Source organism: Pseudopipra pipra, chromosome 9 (assembly GCF_036250125.1).
Source record: "Pseudopipra pipra isolate bDixPip1 chromosome 9, bDixPip1.hap1, whole genome shotgun sequence".
NCBI classification, from domain to species: Eukaryota; Metazoa; Chordata; class Aves; order Passeriformes; family Pipridae; genus Pseudopipra; species Pseudopipra pipra.
In genome coordinates this window covers 6,398,553-6,421,237 of record NC_087557.1, presented here as the reverse complement: position 1 = coordinate 6,421,237, position 22,685 = coordinate 6,398,553, and the positions used below count along the sequence as shown (strand labels likewise).

Genomic DNA, 22,685 nt, shown 5'->3' with positions numbered 1-22,685 from the left:
GCAGGTCCCGTGGTGGGTCCTGCCTGTTTTGCAGGCAGAGGAGTCATTCATCTGCAGGCAAAGTCTGGGCCACCTGGGCAGGGCTCAGCTGCCCTTTGGACTGTGGGCGGTGCGTTCACACGTGGCTGAGCACACACTGTCCCTTCCCAGGGGACACAGGGCCAGCACAGCAGTGGCAGCTGCTCCTCCTCAGAGCACATTTGGGTCCCCCAGGCACCAAATGGGCTCTGGGCCCTGTGGGTCTTGGCACTGGGTTGGCACTGCCAAGGGTGCAGAGCCAGTGCCAGGGTGATCCCCTTATCCAGTGGCTGAGCATCCCATGGGGAACTACAGCTGCTGCTGTGGCAGCTCCTGGAGGGTTTTGCTTTGCTGCCACCATGGCTGGCATTGCCCAGCATGGCTCAGGGTGCTGCCAGTCACCAACCAGAGCAGGTTCCCACCCCTCCCTGATTCCAAGGGGGACTTTGGTGGCCCACAGCAGAGACTTCAAGGGACACAAGGAGTACCCCTCACCTATATTCTTTCTCCCCCTTCCACTGGGGCTTCCAGATGGACCTGACCACATGGAAGCAGCCTTGTGCCCCAGCCCAGCCTGCTCTTCCTGGTCCCCAGAGCATAACAGATATGCACAAGACCCCAGGGCCAAATCACACCAAACCTGCTGTCACCACTCCCAGCGAGAGCACAGCACTGCCCTGCCAGTGGCCATGGGTGTCCCTCCTCCGTAGTGGCTGTGGCACTTCTCAGGGGACCAGGAGTGGCATACTGCCCTCCCAGATTTCCTCATGTGTCCTAGCTTTACTCCATGACTTTAGGAGAAGGACATTTTGTTAAAATCTCAAGTTCCCAGGCCCTGGGCATCAAGGCAATGCCAGCAATCACAGGAGCTGGCAGAACTCCCTGTCCCTGTGGGCACCCACTTGTGCATATGGAGGCACACACAGCTCTGTGCAAAGGATGGGGCTAAGGGCTTTTAGGTAGGGCAGCTAAAACTTAGTCCAGCTCCATCCTCTCCTGGAAGCTGCTGGCATCACCCTCAGCATGGAGTACCTGCACAGGGTGAGCAGCTGCTCCTACCCTGCGGAGGAAGTACAGGGATATGGGGCTGGGAGGTGGCACATTTTAGATGTCACTGTGCTGTGGCTCAGTCTGAGGCCCTCCCGAAAGGCACACCAGGAGTGTGGGGGTTACCTGCTGCTCTGCACGTATCTGGACGAGGTGGGATCCTGTTTGGAGAATCCCCTGTGGCAGGCACTGGGGTGAAAACAACCTTCAGCTCTTTCGCCTGCTCCCACCGTGACAGGACAGCCACAAACGCCCCTTCCCAAAGCACAAACAGGGCAGTGTTTGGGGCTGCTTTACCCTGGGCTGAGGCCTCTCAGTTGAGGCCAAAGTAAGCAGCTCCTCGGCAGCAAGCACCTCTCCGGGGCTGGGAAGGCTCTGACCTGAGCACAAACAAACACAGAGTTAGGGAAAACACTTCTGGCCTCTGTGAAACCTCCCTGCATCCCTTATTATGCCCCTGTCCCCTTGCTACACACTAGCTCAACCCCTTTGGCTCGGGAATGGGCAGTGCAGGAGATGGATGTCCTTGTAGAGCTGCATCTCTCCAGCCCTGCTCAGCCACGACTTCTCCCTTCCCACGTCCTGCTCCACTCTCGAGGGTGCCGGCAGGCTCCGGGAGCAGGACAAGACTGAGCTGTGAGCAGTCAGCAGCTTCAGGGAAGGGCACCGTGTGCTCATACCATCACACCCAGACTCCCGACCTGGCTGCTGTGGAGTCTGGTTTGGCCAGAAAAGCAGGTGCCTCGCTTGGCTGGAACGGGGAGCGGGGCTTGCAGCACAGGCTGGGGTCACGTATCCAGCAGCAAGGCTGGACAGGCAGGGGCATGTCCAAGCACACAGAGGACCCGGCCAAATCCCACCGACCGGCTGTGCCCTTCTCCGTGGCCGCTTAAGAACAGCACGTTGGGGCTGCAGGAGGAGAGCCCTTCGCCATGGTGTGGGACCACGGCAGGAGCATCCCTCCTTCCCGCCGGGCCGTTTGGGGGGGTGGGGGCAGGAGCGAGGCAGCGCCCAGCACCCCCCGGCAGCAGCCTGCGTGTGGGACACGGGCCGTGGCACTCGGGATGGGCAGCTCCCAGCACGGAGCTGGGGTGACCCGTGATCCCACCCGCAGCCGGCTGCGGGGAGCAGCAGCTCGCTGGGAGCGGGGAGCGCAGCCCGGGGCGGGGGTTCCCGGCGGGGTGTGACGGTGCCCGGCGCTGCCGGACCCCGGGCCCGCCCGGCCCGTCCCACGTCCCGCGGCTCCGGCCGGCAGGGGGCGGCCCCGCGCGCCCGGCGGCCCCTGCGCGGCGGCGGCAGCGGCGGGGGCGGCGCGGCCCGAGCGGGGCCCGAGCGGGGCCGTGTCCGCGGGGCCCCCCGCCCGTCCCGGGGCCATGGAGCCGGTCCCCGCGCGGCGGTGGCAGAAGGTGTTGTACGAGCGACAGCCCTTCCCCGATAACTACGTGGACCAGCGGTTCCTGGAGGAGCTGCGGAAGAACGTGCACGCCCGGCAGTACCGCTACTGGGCCGTCGTCTTCCAGTCGGGAGCGGTGGTGCAGCAGCTGTGCAGCGTCTGCGTCTTCGTGCTCACATGGTGGTACATGGACGCCGGGATGCTGAGCCCGCAGGGGCTCTTTGGGGCGGCCCTGGTGTCCTCGCTGCTCGGCTACGTCCTGTTCGACGCCGTGGACGGCGGGGCTGGGCGGTGGGAGAGCGGGCGGACGCGCTGGGCTGACCTCAAGAGCACGCTGGTGTTCACCGCCTTCACCTACGGCTTCTCGCCCGTGCTGAAGACACTGACCGAGTCCATCAGCACGGACACCATCTACGCCATGTCGGCCCTCATGCTCCTGGGCCACCTCATCTTCTTCGACTATGGCGCCAACGCTGCCATCGTGTCCAGCACGCTGTCCCTCAACATGGCCATCTTCGCCTCGGTGTGCCTGGCCTCGCGCCTTCCCCGCGCCCTCCACGCCTTCGTCATGGTCACCTTTGCCATGCAGATCTTTGCCCTCTGGCCCATGCTGCAGAAGAAGCTGAAGGCCCGGACGCCCCAGTGCTACGTGGGGGTGACGGTGCTGTTCGCGCTGGCGGCGCTGGCAGGACTGGCCACCATCTCCAGCGTGGGTGCCGTGCTCTTTGCCTCACTGCTGCTCACCATCTCCTGCCTCTGCCCCTACTGCCTCATCCGCCTCCAGCTGCTCAAGGACAACATCCACGGGCCATGGGATGAGGCTGAAATCAAGGAGGACCTCTCCAGGTTCCTCATGTAGGCCTGGCCTGGAGGGACCCTCTGCTGTGAGCAGCACAAAGGTCCTTGCTGGGGGACAGCCATGGGCAGGAGAACATCTGACCCAATAAAGCCTCTCACACAGCAGCAAGGACCATGTTTATGTTCCCTTCAGCATCTGTTTCCAAACCTGACTTGCTTGGGTTTGGTGAGGAAAGGAGCTGAGCCCCGCAGAGCAGCTGGTCCCTGCAGCAGTTCGGGGTGCAGACGAGCAGGGTGGTGTCTGCTCTGGTCATGCAGACCCGTACCTGAATTTGGGGGGGGGGGAAACAGAGGGATGTGCATCCCCTGAGCAGAAACACCACTTGGAAACACACGTATGGCCCAGATGTGCCCCACGGGCCCTCAGTGTGTGCACTGCAGACTGACAGCACTTCCCCGGGGGGCTGGAGGGGAAGGGGCTGGTGAGGGTCACTGCGGGCAGGGTGGAGGGGCAGGGTGGTGGGTGCTGAGGGACCTGAGCACAAGGGCACCTGGGGTGGGTGTGGTGCACAGCCCTGCTCACCTGCACCCCGACAGTCACTGCTGCCAGAATAGCCTCATGACACTGCCAGATACCACACTATCCTAAATCCTTTGGGAGAGGAGGGGATGAGAGGGCATGATGCCTTCCTCTCTTCTCTTTTTTCAGAGGCTAATGAGGCCTCGCTGCAGGGCCAAACCCTGATCCAGAGGGATGGAGCTCAGCACAGACCCCATGGGTGCAGCCCCAGCTGGTGAGATGCCACGCTGCTGGGACAGCGGGGGAGGTCTATCAGGATCTCATCTGGCACCGTCTGTCAGGTGTCCGTCTGTCCGTCACCGCTCACACCGCAACAGAGGGCGCTCCTGGCAAACAAGTCTCACTGGAGGCCAGGCCAGGACAGCCGGACCCCGTGCCGGAAGGGCCTCCCTGGCACTTTCGCTTTCCCTGCTCCCATCCGGCACCTTCCCTCGGCAGCCCCAGCCCTGCTCCGGCCACCCAGGGGAGCAAAACCCTCCTGAGCCAGCACTGCCAGAGGGAAGGGATGCCCATACTCTGCCCCAGCCTCGTTGCACAGGGATACGTTTGGTATCACCCGGGTTTTTACGAAATCTTCTCTTTTGGAAACCCAGCACTGCAGAAGTGCAACTTTCTGCTCGATTTACCCCAGCCCCGCGAGCACCAGGGTCTCATCCTATGGAGCAGGCGCTTGCCGTGTTCCTCGAGTTTTCTCGGAAATGAGCAACCCCCGGTGGAGTCCCCAACACCTCCAGTGCTTTGTTACAGCTCCTGCCAAGTGTTAAATGTTGCTGTGGTCGTCATGGTGACAACTACATCTCATTTTAGTTTTAATTAAAACCTGCAGCAGTTTGGAGCCCGTGCTGCGGTCTCACAGGGAACACAGAGTAGCCAGATGTCAGAGTCAAGATGACATTTTTTAGGTCTTTGGAAAGGAGACTGTTTTTTTTTCACAGGGAGGTTTCCCAGATTGCTGCTCAGTGACCAGGATGCCCCATTTGACCCCGGGCTAATGCCAGTGTAATGCTGCCATCCAAAGCTGATTCACAGAGCCCACTGATAGGACACAGCTCGAGTGTAAATCAAAACTCAAATCTCACCTGCCCGGCCCCTGTCTATCACTGCAGAGGCTACAAGAAAGCAGAGTTTCTGCTGCACCCATTCCCCTAAGAAAAAATATTTCCTCAAAAATACTTTTCCCAAATTCACATTCTAAAACCAGCTCCGGGTTAGGAAAAGCAAATCTTGACCACCCAGACGTTCCAGGTGGAGATGGGCACAGGCTGCCATCACCTCAGCCAGAGCACGAACCCAGTGGATCACCTGTGCAAATCCCTGGGCTTTGACTGATGCAGCAGGCCCCATCCACCCAGCTCTAGGTGGATGCAGGCTGTGTCCCATCCAGCCCAGCTCACCACAAACAGATTCATCCCTGCCCACAGCCACAGGCCTCTCTGCTCTGCCCAGCTCCTTCCCTTCATCTCCTTCCTACAATCAGTCACAGAATTCTCGGATTAGACTAGCAGAGCCTCAGTGCTTGCCCAGAGATCGGCAGGGAAAGGCTTAGCCCTCCCCCTTGCTTGCCCACACAGATATCCTGCTCTGCCTAAGCTGGGGGATGAAAATATAAATCCAGTCCATGGCCTGGATGCACAGAGGGACACTGAAAGAGGAAAAAATGCGAGAGAGCCAGGGAGAGGAGAGGAGGAGACACAGAGGCCAGGCAGGGTTTCCCTGGGACTTCCCTGACCTTCTCCTGAGGACACATGCTCTGCAGTGCTGCTTAAGTTATTTAAGCTGCTGCATAAATGGCCATTATGGGTTTGTCTACATGCCTGAGGTCAGAGTATTCTCTACACAACAAAATTTTGCCATAAGTCTACGCCCATCCAGTAAGGCTGGATGCCCTTTGGGCATTTGCTACCTGAGCAAAGCATTCTCTGACAAAGCCCATGCTGAGACCAAAAACATAGGTCCTCAGTTCATGATGCAACCAATGCATGGTAAAGAGTTAAATGTTGTTTTGCATTACGAGGAAGTTTCTTTCCCTTAAGTTTCTGAGTCCACTGAGATCAGTCCTTCAGTGGGACACTGCATTTGATTTGAAGCTGGCCAAATGTGTGTAACTGAAGTGGCTGGGGATAAACCTCGCTCCTGGGGGAGCCACTGACACGTGCAGTCTGGAATCCTCATCTACAGCCTCTGCTGCAGGGAAAGACAAGTGTCAGCCACCCACACCGTGCTGTCAGGGGGCCATGTCCCTCCCCATGTGGGAGACTGGATCTGAGAAGCCTGGAAAGAGCAAAACTTTAGTCTTTGAAGGTAAGATCCTTGTATCTCTTCAATTCCCACAGCAATCACTCAGTTGTTTTCAACTTTGTGATGTGAGAGGCAACAGCAACAACATGAATCATCAGGAAACCAAAACAGGATTTTGGTCCTAACCCACTCACTGAAAAGCAGCCTTGGACACATAATGGCACCAGCTGGTGCAGCACCTTTATCCTCCTCTACCTGGCCACAGATCAAACACCAGTGAGGGCTGGAAACAGCACAGACAAGGTTAAACAGCTTCTTCAAAAAGTCACTCCATGAGCTGATGCTGAAGAACACTCCAGGGTTTCCCAGTACACCAGTACCCATGTCTTTCTACTTAGGATATTTTAGAAATGGCCACCAGCAACCCATGAAGTTTGGAGTCCTATTTTCAACAATATTTTTAATCAAATATTTCCTAAGAAGGTAAAGATCTCTGTCAAGGGTTTACCACCATAAAATGTCCTGAGAAACAAGTTTGTGCTTTCCAGCCTAATGGCCTGGAGGCCCTCTGGCAGCCGGGTGCTGTAGGCAAGGCCATTCAGCTAAAATATCATCTACCTTTTATTTATTGTTGGTTCATCTGTTGGTACCATGTCATACCCCAGAAGGAATACAGTGAGAACTTCCCCCAGTACAGAACAGACTTTTAAACAACCTGGAAAAAAAGCAGCTTGTGAAGTTCAGCCTGTTCCCATTCCCTCTTACCTGAAAGGTGAAGAATGGGCAGAACCTCCTCAGGAGCTTGCTGAGTACAAACACTGTTGCTTCTGTAGTAGTTCCCCAAAGTACACAATTCCTGAACTCTGCTGAGGTGCTTTTTGCCTCAGTACCTGATGGTGACGAGTTCCACAGATGAGAGATACAGCCAACCTGAGCAACTCCATCCTGGAACAGTTGTGTTCCTGGGATTGTAGGAGCCTCCATTTCTGCCTTTCCCAGGGTGCACCCTGCCAATCACTGTACTCTCTCCAGCTCCTGCAATTCCTAGTTTAGCACATGCAGTTCAAAGGTCTGGCAAAAATGATTATTTATCTCCCCCTCCTAACAACTGCTGTACATGGATTTGGGGTTTTTTGGGGTGGGGTTTTTTTTTCCCCTTTTTGTTAATACCATTGCTGTTTCCTCTCTTCTGCTCTACCAAAAGACAAGTCTAAGTAAGAAGAAAGAATAATCAGTGAAAGTCTACAACTCTCCGGGCTTGCACTCCCTTCTAATTTGAGCAAACTCAGTGTCTGGCATTTACCAGCTCATGCAGGTGGTTTAGCAGCTCCCTGGATATTTGAGAAGTCAGCAGAGACCTAAATCAGCTGGAACAAGAGGAATTGCTAAATTCAGCAAAGCTGTGTCAGACCCAGCTTGAAAACGAGCCTGTGTGTTGCCAGGCCCCTTCTACACACACAGGCTGATCTCCCCCACTCCCCTGCCCCCATCCCCTGAGCAGTCTGGCTGCAGCTCCCTCTCACCACCAACTCCCCACTACCCAGAAACATCTTTTTTGTGCTCCTGAAACAAAGGCTGGACTCTGATGCCCAGAGGTGCCTCCAGTCCCTACCTGTGCAGTGCCTCCTGATTTACCTCTGTGGTTTCTGAAATATCCCTTGTTTCTTTTCCTATGAGAAAAAAAGTCAGTAAAACCCATCAGTTTTCCCTTTTCTTTCCAGCCTTACTCTCCCATATATTTCTCTGGAACCCTAAACAAGCACATCTCCTAAATGTTAAATCCCTGATTTTATCTTTCCCATAGGGACAGACACATTTGGAACCCCAGAGGTAGCTACTTACAGCTGTTTGAGCTCAGATGCTCCAGTGAGGGCAGCTTGCAAGGAATTCAGAGGTTTAGCTTGAAAAAAATGCTCAGAGCAGCTGCACTTTATTTATAACTGTGGAGATTCATCCGTCTAGAGACTGTTGCAATCTCCTCCTTTGAGTTTCTGCTCAGCCAGGTGCTGCTGCTGGTGCGTTAGACATGTTTTAGGACCCTGTTGGCTATTCTTCCTGCTAATGCTAAGCCAAAGCCATTTATATGAAGCAATCCTGGTGGTTAATGAATTCAGAAGCAGTGCTGGAATCCCAGCAGAATGTCTGTCCCTCCGTCCACCACCTTGGAGGGTTGGAGCCTCTACAGAGCCCAGGCAATTTCTTCCACAAGGTGTGAATGGCTCCATTTGAGAAAGAGTGGGTAGACCCTTCAGTGTAAAACCACCACACATTCCTTTTGTAGTCAGAATTTTATTTGCTTTACATCCAGGCTTATCATTGACATCTGAAAATAAAATCTTTCATTTACAAGTAGGCTAGTGCAAATTAAAGGTAATTTTGGACCAAAAAAAAAAAAAGACCTTGCATGTAACACAAAAGAAATGTGTGTGTTAGGATGATCTTCCTGGAACAGCTCGTGGAGGTCGCCTAGGAAAAAAACAAAAAATAACCCAAAATTCACAGAGGGGGAGATTTAAAACAAAAGGTCAAGATATAATAAAAATACTCATTCAGAAAATTATCTTAATTAAATGGGTTAAGAGAAAAAGGCACAGAACATGTATATTAAGGAAAAGAGCAAGAGTGAGATTAGAATCAGCTGGCCACCAGCACAGCCTCAGCTTTCATCCTCACCACTTCCCATCTGACTTGCTGGCGCCAGAGAACTGGGACAATCACATCACAGGTGTGGAGGTCGCTGGTCACAGGCTTTCTAATTTTCTTTCAGCCAGTAATATCCTCTGGAAGAGCTTTTCCCCAGCCAGCTTTAAAATTCTCACCACTATCTGCTTCAAACACTGTTCTTGGAGTAGAGATTCTGATGAAATGGGGAATGATCAAACAAGATGGCCTGGGGGGTGCACTGGGGTATCTGGAGGGGACGTTGCTGGGAAAGGTTAAAAACGTGGGTGATGGCACCTGCCAAGTGTAGCAGGAGACCCGTGGCAGCGATGGCCCAGTGAAGTGGTTGGAGAGGAGCAGATGCTCCTCCTGTTACCCAGAGGACTCAGCTCTGACCAAAGCTGAACCAAACTCCAAATGCCTGTAACCAAACTCCTGCGGGGTACGTAAGGTACTCCAGCCAGAGGGGACACGTGTGACACTGCTATTCACTGAAGGGGAGTGCACACACTGCCCTCAGGAACAGCCACTGAGGACACACCTCCAAACATTACAGCAACCAAGGGAATACAACGGGGGTGTTCCTGCTTTGCTCATCCCACCTTTTGTTCCCTACTTTCCCAAAACCTAAGGACCAACTCAGAGACTGCGGTGCTCCCACAGGAAGCTGTTGTGCCATAGAGACCATCTCCAAGCACCGACTGCAGCTCCTTGGCTCATACTGATCTGAAGGAGGAACTGAGTAATCAAGACATCTGCACATTCATACACAGCCACTTTAGGGGGAAATCCCTTCCAGACACAACACATACACAGGCACATTTTAACTCCAGCTCCTGCTCTGGAGGACTCAGTCTAGCCTTCTGCTTAGCTCTGAATCGCCCCAAAACATGGTTTCCCCAGCAATGAAGTGAATCCCAGGTACTGCTTGAAAAACATTCATCCATTTCCCAGCAAAACATCTCTGCAGCACTCCAAGCCCCTTGCAAGGGAACAGGCTGAATGTTTGCCAAAGGGTTACATTTTCCCTGTCTCCCCTTTAATGACATCTCCAGTGATCCAGATGCAACACACATCTCTGATAAATCCTCCCTGCAGTCCCCACCCAGGCAGAGTGTGGAATGCTGAGATAATGGTGCGAGAGACAGAAGACCACTCATGCACATCCAGAAAGTAATAATAAAAGCCCATCAAGAATTACAGTTTATTTCAGGTTCAGAAATGCAGCAGAACATTTTTACAGCAGGTGCATGTGATGCTCAGTAATGACCATGGTTTCGGGAATCGACTGGCTGTGCTCAAAGGTCAACACCAGGAACCATTTACAGATTATGAAACCAAAGGCAGATGTTTTGTCTCATATGAAGTAGGGCATTAACACACAGAGCAAAAAAAACCAGAAAGAAATTAAGCGTTTGCTTCTTACAAAAAGAAGTCATCGTTTACCCCGTCCTGGAAAAGCAAAGAGACAGCAGTAAAGCAAACGGCCGGCAAGACGGGACAAATCATAGATCAAGCAAGAGTGGAGGACTGTCTGGACGGGAGGAGCCATCGGTATCAGCTCGCCTGCAGACAAAGCAAGAGGAAAGACAGGCAGAGTAACATTCATTTACACAAGGGAGCTGTTGTGCTGGAGCCCCAGGAGGATGTTCAGTGCCACAGTGGGAGGAGCTGTGCTGCGGGGGCACCAGCAGGCTGGATGCCTTCTGGTGGCACAGGAGCAAAGTAGGTCTGCCCTCAATTCAGGAGGTTTGGACTATTTTAAGACAGAAAGACAGAACTAGCCAGTAATCTCCATATGCTATGTGCATCATGGTTAGTGTAGCTGTCTGCAACAGAGAGGATAATATTTTCTATGTTATGCTTTAAAATGAAATGCCATAATCTATAATGTATCTCTTTTAATATAATAAATAATCTACTTTTACGAGGCTTACTCAGAAAGTGCAACAAGATCAGCAATAAAATAAACACACATTAACTATGTACATAAGCCTTTTTGTGGAACATACAATCTTTTTAACCTTAACATGAGATCCCTTGAGATCCAAGGCCGAGAGCTATTTATGGCATTCACAAGCTTCTCAGCTGTTGGTCAGCCATGGCAAGGTGAGGTGGAACATGTTCCCTATGCACAGACCCAGGCTGAGCCTCATTGCAACATTAGAGGAGCACCCTCCTGAAACTTAGCAACTACGTCACCCAGATCATTATTATGTACCTCACATAAGATCAGAAACACCGCTGTTGCTTAATTAGTGCTCCACTCCTCCCTGGCAGTCTTCTGAGCTTTGCCAGAGGGAATCAAAGGAAGGGAGAGCAACCTGCCCCTTCTCTGATAGAGAGTTCAGACCTGGCTCATCCTGTGTAAGTGGGTCTGCAGAGGGGGCAATGGCCAGTGTGAGAAGCCAGTCCCTCTAGCAGATCCACGAGGTGCTCATCCTGCTGTCCTTTGGGCAGGGAGCGAGTTGCTGCCAAGGCTTCTCCTCTGAGAACAAGGGACAAGACTGGCACGACTCATCAGCTTCAGGAGTGAGTGGGACAAACAAACCCATTCCAGGCACTGCAGAGCAGGAGGAAGCGGGCCAAGGTTGGAGGACAGTACTTACTCAACTGGATGTGGCAATTTCTTGAGAAGCTCTTAGTGTTTTTCCTAGAAACAATTCTACATAGTTTATTCTGAAAAGCATATACGCAAGAAGAGGTGAAATTATCGAACTCTGGATCTGTGCTCACAGTTATTTATTAACCTGCACACTAAAAGTGTTGCATTTAGGGCCCAGGGCCAGATTTAGATGTGATCTGGATGAGGATGCAGAGGAAGGAGGGCTGTGCAGCTGTGTCCCACGACCTCGGCATCGAGCACAGAAGCAGATGGTGCTGGCGCCTCACTGCCTCCTCCTCCTCTTTCGGGTAAATCCACCCTCGAGAGCTTCATTTACAATTCTGCTGAGAAATACAGTTTCTTGGGGGGCAGAGTTAAGGACAGTGCTGAATTGTGCTACCTACTTCCTTATGCTTGGCAGAAACAGTCATTAAAGTAAATTAAGGAGTCTCAAGTACAGAGAATTTAAAAACATGTTTTTAGGCCAGGATCTCTGTCATCTAATTGAGGCATTACCACCCTCGACTCCTGTGCAGCCACACTGGTCTGAATCACCTCCTGGAGGTGATGTCTCTTCCCACTGACCAAAGGGGACCTTGGACAACAAAGCTGAGCGTATGGGGTATGGTGGGATAAACCCAGACCATGGTCTTGCATCCACAGCAAGGATTGAGCTGGAAGAGACCTTAAAGTTCATCTTGTTCCAACCCCCCTGCCATGGGGGAACACCTTCCACTAGACCAGGTCACTCAGAGCCCCATCCAGCCTGGCCATGAACATTTCTATCACTGAATGAATATAAAAATTTGGGATTAAAGTCACTTTCTGTGGCTGAGGCACTATGCTTGGCTTTCCATCAGCAGGCAGCTGCCAGTCAGTAACAGAGATCTGATAAACTACATACAGGTTTGCTTGCAAGGCAGCAGCATGGACTGCTATGGCTATTTATAAAAATATATCCAACAGATGCATTACAGGTTACAGCAGAGAACACTAAGCACTGGAAAACTGTAGAACACAAGAAAAATCATAAAAATATATGTTTTCTTTTTTGTAGTAAAAATCACTATGACTGTAGTTGTGTTTTTAACCTTCTTCTTCCTTGAAAGCTGATTCTGTGCACTTGGTGTTGGAGATCTGAGCCTGTTCCCCAAACAAACACCAGCCACTTAAGCAGTTTCTGAGATCACCAAGATGCTGGTGCTCTGACAAACTCCATCTTCACTGTGCATCAGATGTGACCTCTACACTCCCCAGGCATGTCTCACAAGTATGAGGTTGACAGGAAATTAAAGTTAAGCTAACATACAAATCATCATGCTTTCCCAAGCTTGTCTCTCTTATGCAAGCTGAAACACAATTTGCTGCAGTGGTGAGCACAGCTAATCAGCAGCCTGGGAATACCTAATAGGCTAAATCCCCATTTGTTGTGGCTCTTTGATTGGATTCTTCCTAACCAAGGGGCTACAGCATACTAGAGCCCTACATGCAGTTTCAGTAAATATATTTATTAGACTGATTATACTGAGGGCCTTTGAAACCACCAATTGCTTTGCCTAGGGATCTGTAACCATAATTGCAATAGCAGCAATTCACATTTTCTGAAGGAACAAGGCCAAATTCCTCTCCAGTTTAATTCTCTTAACTCAGTAAATTTTAAGCTTTAAGGGTGACACTGACCCTAAGTGTTTAAAGTGAAGTAATGCAGTTAAGACAAAAGGTTTTTATAACACATTAATATATAATGTGCAAAACAAGAGGCAGAGAGGACCTCTGCAAGTGAGCAGCTGCTAAAATAATCCATTGCCAGGATGCACAGCTGAGCACTTCCAAGAACCTAGATGGATAAAGTGACCCTAAACCAAGGTGTGCAGGACCAAGTGATCCAAAAAGAAAATCTTCATACAGGGGGCACAGGGGAACTTTATCAACTGGCACGAGAAAATATCGCAAATACCTCAAATCCAAAGCAGACCCTTGGGAAGCTCAGCTGCCAGTCTAGGCCGGAGCTCTGTGAATTGGCTCACACAGTGGGCAGAGGAGCGGTAGCCCATGTCCAGCTGTGCACATATCTATATATCTGTATCTATATCCCCTTCTGTTCCATAAAGTGGCCAAAAGCAGCGCTCGGTTCCCGGGATCCTGCCACACAGCACATTTATACACACTCACATACGTCCAGGGCTTCCCTTGAGTGGGAGCGTAAGTGTGAGCAAGCACTAGCAGAGGACAAAGCAAGCTAGGACACGCTGCTCTGTCATGTACTGGCTCTTAAAACCACCCTTTCCCATCCTTGCTGCAGGGTGAGGCAGCTCCACACCAAGCCCCGTGAGCTGGGGCAGCAGCCTGGTCCTTACCAACCCAACCAACCTGGCACGTCAGCTGCCAGTGTGGAAATAAAGTGAAACGTGCTGTCCCACACACACCCTTCTTGTTTAACAACATCCCTTAACACTAGACTTTGGATAAGGAGAATTTATAGGAGAAGCAAGCTTCTTTCAAGGGAGACATGGAAGTGTGGGGCCTTCAGAAGAGCTTGGTAAGAAATCACATGGCTTTTCTTTGCCCAGTTTATCCATTACAAGAGAAAATAGGCATAACTCTGTAATTCTAAATGATAGATAACTTGGAAGGTACAAATAAAAGCAATATTCCTTTCAGATAAGAGGAAAAAAAGCAGGAGATCAAATCAACACATGCACAAACATACACAAAGTCAAGCCCTCCATTTGCTGTAGAGGACAGTGAGCACAGTTGCCTGGGTGAAGATATGTGTCAGTAAGTTAGCTAACACCAGTTATTGCAAAAGGAAAAGTCAAGGCAGCACAGACCTTCCCAAAACATTTAAGACCTCATAAACAATGCAGAATGGACAGAGAGTATATTGGTTACTTGCCTATAGATGTCCATACATGCGACTATACAGTGGTTATTGCGACAGTTATCAAGCAATTTGTTCCACATATTTGGTTAACAATGAATGACATGCCAGAAACTCCTTTTAGTCTAACAGGGATGAGTCTAACGGACGAATTACAGTGGGCCGAGTAGGTGAAGGGGGTGGTCTTCGACTGGAGAGAAAGAGAGAAGAAACAATAAGCACAAACACTGAGAACAAAGCTGGCACCTTTCGCTGTTGTTACAGGAACATGCACATGCTCGTACACACGACCATCTTATTGCCACGTACACTGAAGCACAATATCCACAAGCATCCACAATAAGGAAGGAGGCAACGGGTTTGCCAGGTGCCTACCATGCCTTACCCCCCTCACCCACCAGACAGCTCTTCTTGCTGATCCACAGCCTGGGTGTTCTCCAAACATAGTTACCTTCTTGTGCCACGGAAACCATCCGGGGAGGATCACTATTCCCATTTTCTTAGGAGTCAGTCCCAGCCTGGACAGCCACACAGCAGACTTACAGGAACGTTTCAGAGCAGAAAACAGGACTGAGGAAAACAGCCTGCAGTGACTTCAGCTGCTGTTTGCAGAAGCAGGAAAACCTGCAGCTTCTTGCACAGTTGGGCCAACTGGAGTCACGTCAATGTGCCTGAATTTGAGGCACAAATTTGAAGCTGTATATCAATGGCCAGTTATGAAAATGCCAGTTTTGGCTGGGGCTGCTGGACTCATTCATTTACCACTAATGCATTCCTCTATCAGCTTCAGTGCTAAGGAGTCACAGATTTTTTGGGAAGGCTTATGTGTCTTTTTTCCATTTTCCTGTGTAGTGCAAACACATTTTAATTCAGACTGTGTCATCATTTGGTAAGAGTCCACAGTGCAAGAGTTGGCAGTAGTATGATCTCCAAGCACATCCCACCTGGAGTCCAGGCTGAGACCTATCCCTCCTTCCCTCCCTCCCTTATCCAAGGATGACACACCAACTCTGCTCCAGTGGCAGACAGAGTCTCTCCAGTAGCTACTCAACACTTTACCTTTTTGTGTGCAGGTACACTGCTCATATCAGTGCTGTGTGGAGGCAACTCCATCAGCATAGTCACAAAGAGTATTTTGTTAATGCTCCATTCCACCTGGGATAAAACACCCCACCACTGAGCAAGGCCTGTGCAGAGTCTGAGCTGACAATACCTGTTTGGCCTTCAGCACCTGCACCACTCACACAGTTCTGCTGGCACTGCAATTTGTATGTATAAATTGCCCAAAGAGACTGTTCCTTAGCCAGCTATCCAGCAGTGTTCTGTTGCTGCAGTTATCCCAATCCATCTCTTACAGTGCTTTTGCTCCCCATTTTCTTTAGTGGGAAGTACCAACTTCATTCTTAACCCCAGCCCAAGTCACCACGAGAGCTCACAGCTGAACCCAGGCTCTGAACAAGGTCGGGAGCCCATGGCTCTTCAGTTCCCATCAGCTTCAGCAGAGCTCATTAATGGCCCACACAAACTGTGCAGCCCCTTCTAACCTGTCCTCCACCTGTGAAAGCAGGGGCAGGTCTGGCTCTGAGGAATATTACAAAGGAAACATGTCTCATTCTGTTAAAAGCTAAACTGAAGATTAAAAGAATGTAACGTGTTAATCTTCTTTGGACTGGAACAAAATACAGGAGACAAACTTATACCTGACAAAAAAAGTCTCACTCGGCTCAAAGTGTGTCTTGAGCGACAATATTCTCTTTTGGTGAAGAAATGAGAATTTTAATCCCTAACATGAAACAAATACAAAATATGCCAACTGAAGCATTCAAGTAAATCAACAAGCTAAAAAAAAAGGCAAAATATAATTTCTTCATGGTGTATTTTTCTTACAGAAAAAATGTTACTGTGTTAACCATTGTTTCTTGTGTTGCTCCAGTGTAGGTCTTCTGGACCCATTTCCAAAATTTGTAGTTTCATAAAGAACCACTTCTAAGGCTCTGCATTTCTGCTGGGTTGCATTAAATTATTCCTTTGTTGAAATGCCTCACATTGCATTGTTTAGAGCTTACTGAAAACATCGTATCATGTGTATACAATTTACAAACAAGGGAAAATGCATACAGCTGTCTTCATATCAAATTTAAAAGATGCAAGCCCAAACATGCGTTTTAATACCAGGTTGAATGCAGCACACTGGGTTCAAATAATGTAATTTAGCCAAATTACTATTTAACACAGCAGGATCAGAAACTGGAGAGCACAGTGGGAGGATTTCCTGGACATAATCAGTCAAACCAAACCTGAACCAAAATCAGGTCTGAGCCCCATTTCCTCCCTGAACTAGAGTTGGTATTGCACTCTGACCACTGTTTTGAACTTTCATTCAAGCCCAGTACAGACCTAAACAGAAAAATCTCCCATCAGCTCTCCTTCCCACTCCAGAGTACCACCCACTACAAGAAGATGACATCCCCATGGGGACCCTCTGAAGAGGAGCTGCTGCCCAGCCACACCAGCCCTGTTCTCCCCACAGCACTGCCCGACAGGCAGGTCTGCTCAGCCAGGGGACCCTTCAGAGCTGGCCACGCTCTCTCCCAACACTTCACACTGTGGATACCTCCCAGTGGAGACACACATGTATCTGGGATGCTCTGCATACACACACTTGCATGTGTCTTCCCACTGGGATGGATGTCCATGGGGAATGGGCAGACCTCTCCTTAGCTCCTGCCCCTCAAGGTGCTGCCTGCCTCCCAGCTCCTTAACCCACCACACTGTGACTAGGGGAGTGGGACCTCCACCTGGAGATCACAGGTGCCTTTCAGAGGAGTGGCAGATGTTTGGGAAAGGCAGCACTTGGGAGAAGACCTGCAAAAGCACCGTTCCCTCCAGCCCTGCTGCTGACAGTCTCCTGGGCTATGTGCAGTTCCCTGTGCTGGTACTGCAGTAAGGGGACCGTGCTTCCGAGTCCCTGGGCAGAACACAGAGTGGAGCTCTCTTGCATCATCTCACCTTCCCTAGCTACTGGCACACAGGATCAACTGGCATGAGCTGAAGCTCAAGTCCAAGTGAAGGAAAGAACAAGCCCAGAAGTTACAGAATATTCTGAGTGGGAAGGGACCCACAAGGATCACTGAGCCCAACTCTTAAGTGAATGGCCTGTCACTAGATTTCCCCGTCAATGTGTCAAGTCATTCCGTGACCGTTTCTACACTGGGAGTAGGATTCACACCTTTTTTTTTTGCCCCTAATAGGAATCTCAATCCCCAAGACAGGAGGAGATGCCAACCTGCACATCTCTTGCCTCTGCCCCACTCTTTTACACCCTGAGCAGTGGCTGGGAGTGGACGTACTCCACGGGATGCAGAGAGGCAGGATTGGGCCACCTTGAGATAACAGAGCCAGCAACCAGCTTTGGGCACGTACAGAAAGTGCAGCTCTGAGGGAAGCTCTGAGTGGTTTCGGCACCATCGCTTCCCGAGCAAAGGGTACCAAAGGAGCGCTGCCAGAGCCTCCCAGCGCGGAGAACGGGAACTACAGAGCGGCAGGGGGAGCTCCAGCCTGCCCGGGGAGCGAGCGAGGGAAAACCGGGGAAAAACAACCGCCCCCGGATCCCTGCTCCGCGCTAGCTGCCATCCCAGTGAGTAAATATGTGACTAAGCCCAGTTCAATGTTTAGTCTGAGGCCAGCACACGATAGCGGCGCAGACGGCCCGGGCCGCGGTTCCTCCGTGTTATCGGAGCGACTCCGACGGCCCGGGAAGCGCTCGCGGTGCGGAGCTGTTCGTTCCCAGGCCCCGAAAGGCGGCTCCCGCTTCATAGAAAGTTCATCATAAAAACGTCCCTGCTGCGGGAATTCCGATTTGGTTATTGACTACAGCATTTCAGCGGGGTTTTCGAGTTTTAACTCAGCCTTCTTGTCTTGGGGGGAATTGAGGTTGTTGGTGTTTTGGTTTGCTTTTGGGGGGGGGGGGGCGGGGAGAAAAAAAAAGGGAAACAGCGTTTGTAAAAGTTAGTGCTAAAGGGGCAGGGGATCATAGGTCCCCCCGGGGTTGAGTGAACGAATCTGCAAAAAGAATCAGTACTTCTAACTAGCACACATTAAGCAGACGTAAAGAATTTACCAATGAAAATTGTGGACTAAGTATGTATTTAATAACTCCCTGATGTTGCTGCAGAGACTCCTCCTTTGAAGAGCTCAGTGGGGTTTTGAATGGAGGGTAGCTCTCACCCCCATGCAAAAACTTTTTTAAAAAAGGAAAAGTTTTACGTTTATTTTTAACCTAAGCAGCACATCCAGTGTTTCCAGTTTTAAAAGAAACTCCTAAAAGCTTTAGCTAGGCTAACACAGAGCAAAAGAAACTAAATAAAGCAAGTCTAGACTTAAAATTCGATCAGAAACATATGGGAGTTCTTCAAGCATTTGCTTTTTGAGAAGTGCTATCGCTCCCCACACAGAGTCCACAAAATATGCTTTGAGTAAAGCATGGCTGTAATTACCCGCTCAGAGAAGATGGCTTCTCACAGCACAGCCAGCGCACTGCTAAATAAAAGGCTTTCATTTCCACTTACATTCTACATTCTTGTTTGCTTGTGACCACCAGAGAACACTTGTGGAAGGCATGCACATAACTATATTTTACGATACATCCTATAGATCTGCAATTGTGAACAGAAGTCCATTATTCTCTCCCTTTTCCATGGTCCTGGTTTCCCTATAACACAGCCCTCTCGGAGCACCCTGACACGTTACACTGTCTTCGCAGAATTTAAGAAGAAAATACTTACACAAAATTTCTAAGCGGCTTTAAGACTGACTGCAGGCAAATTTTATTTTAGGTGACAGTACAAATCTAGATGTGAGGCATACATAAAGAGGATAAAAGAGTGACTTACTTTAGGTGAGGAATAAATCCAGTTTCCTGTTTGGGTGATTATTTAGAGAGACTAAGTAGCTTGGTCTTGGGATAGTTATAATGCCTTGACTGATTTTATTTTTATACTGTTTCTCAGGTTTTCTCTGTTTCAGTAAGATCCTGAGAGACCCACACCCCCTGCTTTTCCTGGTTGTTACATCAACCTAACTTTTATACTGTACCTCTCAACCTCCATCAGCCTCTGGATTTGGAAGAAAATCCAAACCAGAAGTGAAACAACTCTAGCCATCATGGTTGAAGAGAGGCAAGACATGGTTTGTAGATCTACTTAGTCTTTAGTCTGTGCATGCATAAAACTCTTTTTGTCCTACAGCAGATGCAGAATGGCTACTGTGGAGCCTCCCATTAACTCAGGAGCTAGAATCTTGAGTGGGAAAACCAAAAGGAGGAAAGGCACTTGATACTAGTGTCACAGGTCATAACAAAGCAGGAAAAGCAGAAAAAGGATGATGACATTAGGAGGAGTAAAGCAGGAATTATGGACAAGAATCAGGAGGAGATGATGATTGCAGGAGAAATAAGAAACAGCACTCAGTGGTGATGAAAGGAAAAAGTAGGTGGAGAATATCTGTCTGAGATGGTCCCTTACCCCAATGTAATGGTCCAAGAGAGTGGAAATTTCTCAGATTTGTTTCTCTACTGAAAAATGTCATTTTCTTAAACATTAAATGTCTCTAGTAAGTCCCACAGGACTACTGTCGGTGGGCAAGTCAGGAATGGAAGCCCTGAGCCACACAGCTCTTGAGGGGGCATGATAGTCCTGAAGTAGTTCTCCAGCTGAACACACGTGTCAGGCTCTACAAATGCACAGAGGGCGTGCTGAGCCTGTACTGGCTCGGTTGTACACACAGCTGAACCTCACTATTTCACACTACTTCAAATGACCCAGCTGCACAATGCTCTGTCAGTGGAAGAATTTTTGTGCTAAGTGTAAGCAAGTTAAAGTTATTAGATTATGCTGTTTTATCAGATACCTATTTCTTTCAAGTGAAAGAAACAAAAAATAAGAGTGAATGGGAAGAATGTGTCCTTCCACTAGCCACCACTACACTGCAGCAATATAAATCTCCATTAATTCAAATGCTTATACTGTTTGAAAGCATTTGGGTTAATGAGGTTCCACTGTGCGTGATTTAACTTAATATAGATACTCCTTTAAGAGGCAGTGGTCCAAAATATGATGCTTCACCAGAATAATTTATTATTTACAACTCAAGCTACATTTTCTATATGACCATCATAAATTAATGTCCATCACACACACATACAAATATATTTGTATGTTTATGTGAGCGCTGCATTTTCATTAGTCATTTCAGGGAATTAACGTGTCATTTGGAAAACTCAGTTTGAGTAAACAAAAAAAAATTAATTCAACAGAGCGACCAAGAGAGACTATTATTCTTAAGAAACTGTGTGTTCTTGTTTGCCCTTCAGCAGGGAACATGTCAAATAAGCAAGTGTGCAACACGTTCATGGAAGACTGGCTTGACCTTTCAGAAACCCGAGGTCAGGATGGTCAAGAGGATCAAAACTGCCCGTGGAGGAAGAGAAAGTTAGGAGTGGTGAGTGATACGTTCAGAATGCTGTTCTACTTTCTTCTGTCCACAGAAGATAACAACAGAAGGGCCACAAAATCAGCAGGAAGAACATCTGATCTTTTCACAGTAGCTCAAGTCCTGTGCACTGGTCTGTGTGTAGCTGCTCTGTTTGGCATCAGACTGAATCATGTACTGTATCCCAGAACACCACATCTGCTGCTGCCCATGCTGCTATTCCTACTCAGATTTCGCCTTCCTCTGCCTTTTTGCCTCTCTCCTCTTTACTTACCTTGGTGCAAGAAGGGAGCAAATGTCGTGGTTGTCACCTCCAGCTGGAGTTGCACCTCTTCTTGTCCATGACAACAACTAACGTGATTATCAGTGTCACTGTTGTTAATGTAACCCTGGAGTGCCCTCATTCAATAATGATCCAATACAGCTTGCAGGGGACAGGAGGGTTTCAAGGACAGCCTTTCAAGATGCCTGCAGGTTCAAGAAGTTCAAATCATCAATGCTTTCTCTCCATTTACTGTCAGATGTTTTCTCTTCTAGCATAAGGAAGGCTAGAAATGCACTGCTATTCGCCCACTCTTTCAGACAAGGTAGAAATTTCCTGCTCAACACTCTCGCTCTAATCCTGCACAGCCTTCATGGTAACTGTTATTAAACTACTCCATTATGAGATTAAATAATTACTGGGGACAAAACACATGTTCAGGTTTCTGTATTTCTGTCAAACATTTGCTATTGTTTGACTCTACTTTCCTTTTTCAGCTTGAGAGATGCTACAAATAAAAACCACTTCCTTCTACTACAGTATCTTGAAGACAAAAGCTGATGCTTCCAAAGCAGGCTTCCACTGTGATTGAGGATACTTCTTGTGACTTTTTTCAGGTTCCTCTTTTTCTGCCTTCCCCTCTCTTGCATCATTTTACTCACCCTTCCCCATCACATAGGACTGGTCTACACTAAGATGCAACTTGATCTTTGCTGAATTTTGAAAGTAACTTGCAACAGTCCCAATCAAATGGATCTCTCCCAGTTCACCCTGTTTTAAAAAACTTTTTTTTGTTGCAGGAGCAAGTAGCTTAGGATCAATACTAAGGATAATCACAACTACCTGAGGCGTGATAAATAAGATCAAACCTAAACTCCACATACAATAAGTGATTCTTCAGGTAATTTTGTTCAACTGCCACAGTGTACTGCCCATCAGAAAATTCCTAGACCACTGAAGATATGGAGAGCCTGCCTCTGGCTGATGAAAGAAGATGCTGATGGGAGTTAGAGTCAGTGGCAGCAGACATGTGTGGCACATGCAGTGTGTGGCATCCCATGAACTTTGTTTTACTCCATCTTCAGGACGGTCATCTGGAGGAGAGGTATATAAAGGAAGGCAGTAACAAAATCCTATTGCTAGTCTAAAAGAAAGTCATTTTTTTAGGGGCAGCAGTCAGTGAAGCTCCTGGAGCAGAAATGGAGACCCTCCTGTATCTCTCACAGCATTACAGTTCAGGCAGCTGAAGAATCAGTCCTTCAGTGCAAATGCCATTCCAAATTTCTCATAAATTCCATATTGCAGAATTACAATGAAACCACAAGAGTTGCTGTATTGTTACTTTTTACATGTTCTTACAACCTGCTGTGACCTCCCTCCAATATTTATCCTTGTTCAGAATGCTACTTCTTTCATTGCTTCTGTTGTCCCTGCTCATTGCAGGGAGGTTGGACTAGATGACCTTTAAAGGTCCCTTTCGAACCAAACTATTCTATAATTCTGTTCTATGATTCCATTCCACGATTCAAGCTCCAAGATGACCCCACATAAGATGACTGGTATTCCTCAACTGGTTTTGCACATGGCAAAACATGGCCCCAAGTCGTGTAGCTCGTGTTTCTGATGGGTGTTACAGCTACTGCCGCCAGGCAGTTAAGAAAGATTGCCAAATATTGCATTTTATGGCTTGAAAACTTTAAAAGAAGACTGAAA

At 49.0% G+C, this 22,685-nt stretch overlaps 2 protein-coding genes across 8 annotated transcripts in view; one reads left to right on the top strand and one right to left on the bottom strand.

The window, feature by feature from the left end:
- The first annotated feature begins 2,354 nt into the window (after window positions 1-2,354).
- PIGC (phosphatidylinositol glycan anchor biosynthesis class C) lies at window positions 2,355-8,506 on the top strand. The gene has a single exon (XM_064664343.1). The coding sequence runs from the start codon at window positions 2,439-2,441 to the stop codon at window positions 3,315-3,317; it is 879 nt and encodes a 292-aa protein (XP_064520413.1). The 5' UTR covers window positions 2,355-2,438; the 3' UTR covers window positions 3,318-8,506.
- The window catches only part of DNM3 (dynamin 3), a 172,321-nt gene continuing 157,979 nt past the window's right edge, over window positions 8,344-22,685 (bottom strand). For 4 of the 7 annotated variants that reach the window (XR_010432639.1, XM_064664337.1, XM_064664339.1 and 1 more), the window contains one exon: window positions 9,926-14,411. Coding sequence is in view for 5 of the 7 variants with exons in the window: in XM_064664337.1 (XP_064520407.1) it covers window positions 14,342-14,411 (70 nt within the window). In the remaining 2 variants the exon portion in view is untranslated. Of the gene's footprint in view, window positions 8,541-9,925; window positions 14,412-20,984; window positions 21,179-22,685 lie in introns of those variants that run through there. The other 3 variants (XR_010432638.1, XM_064664341.1, XM_064664338.1) reach the window with 3 other exon arrangements.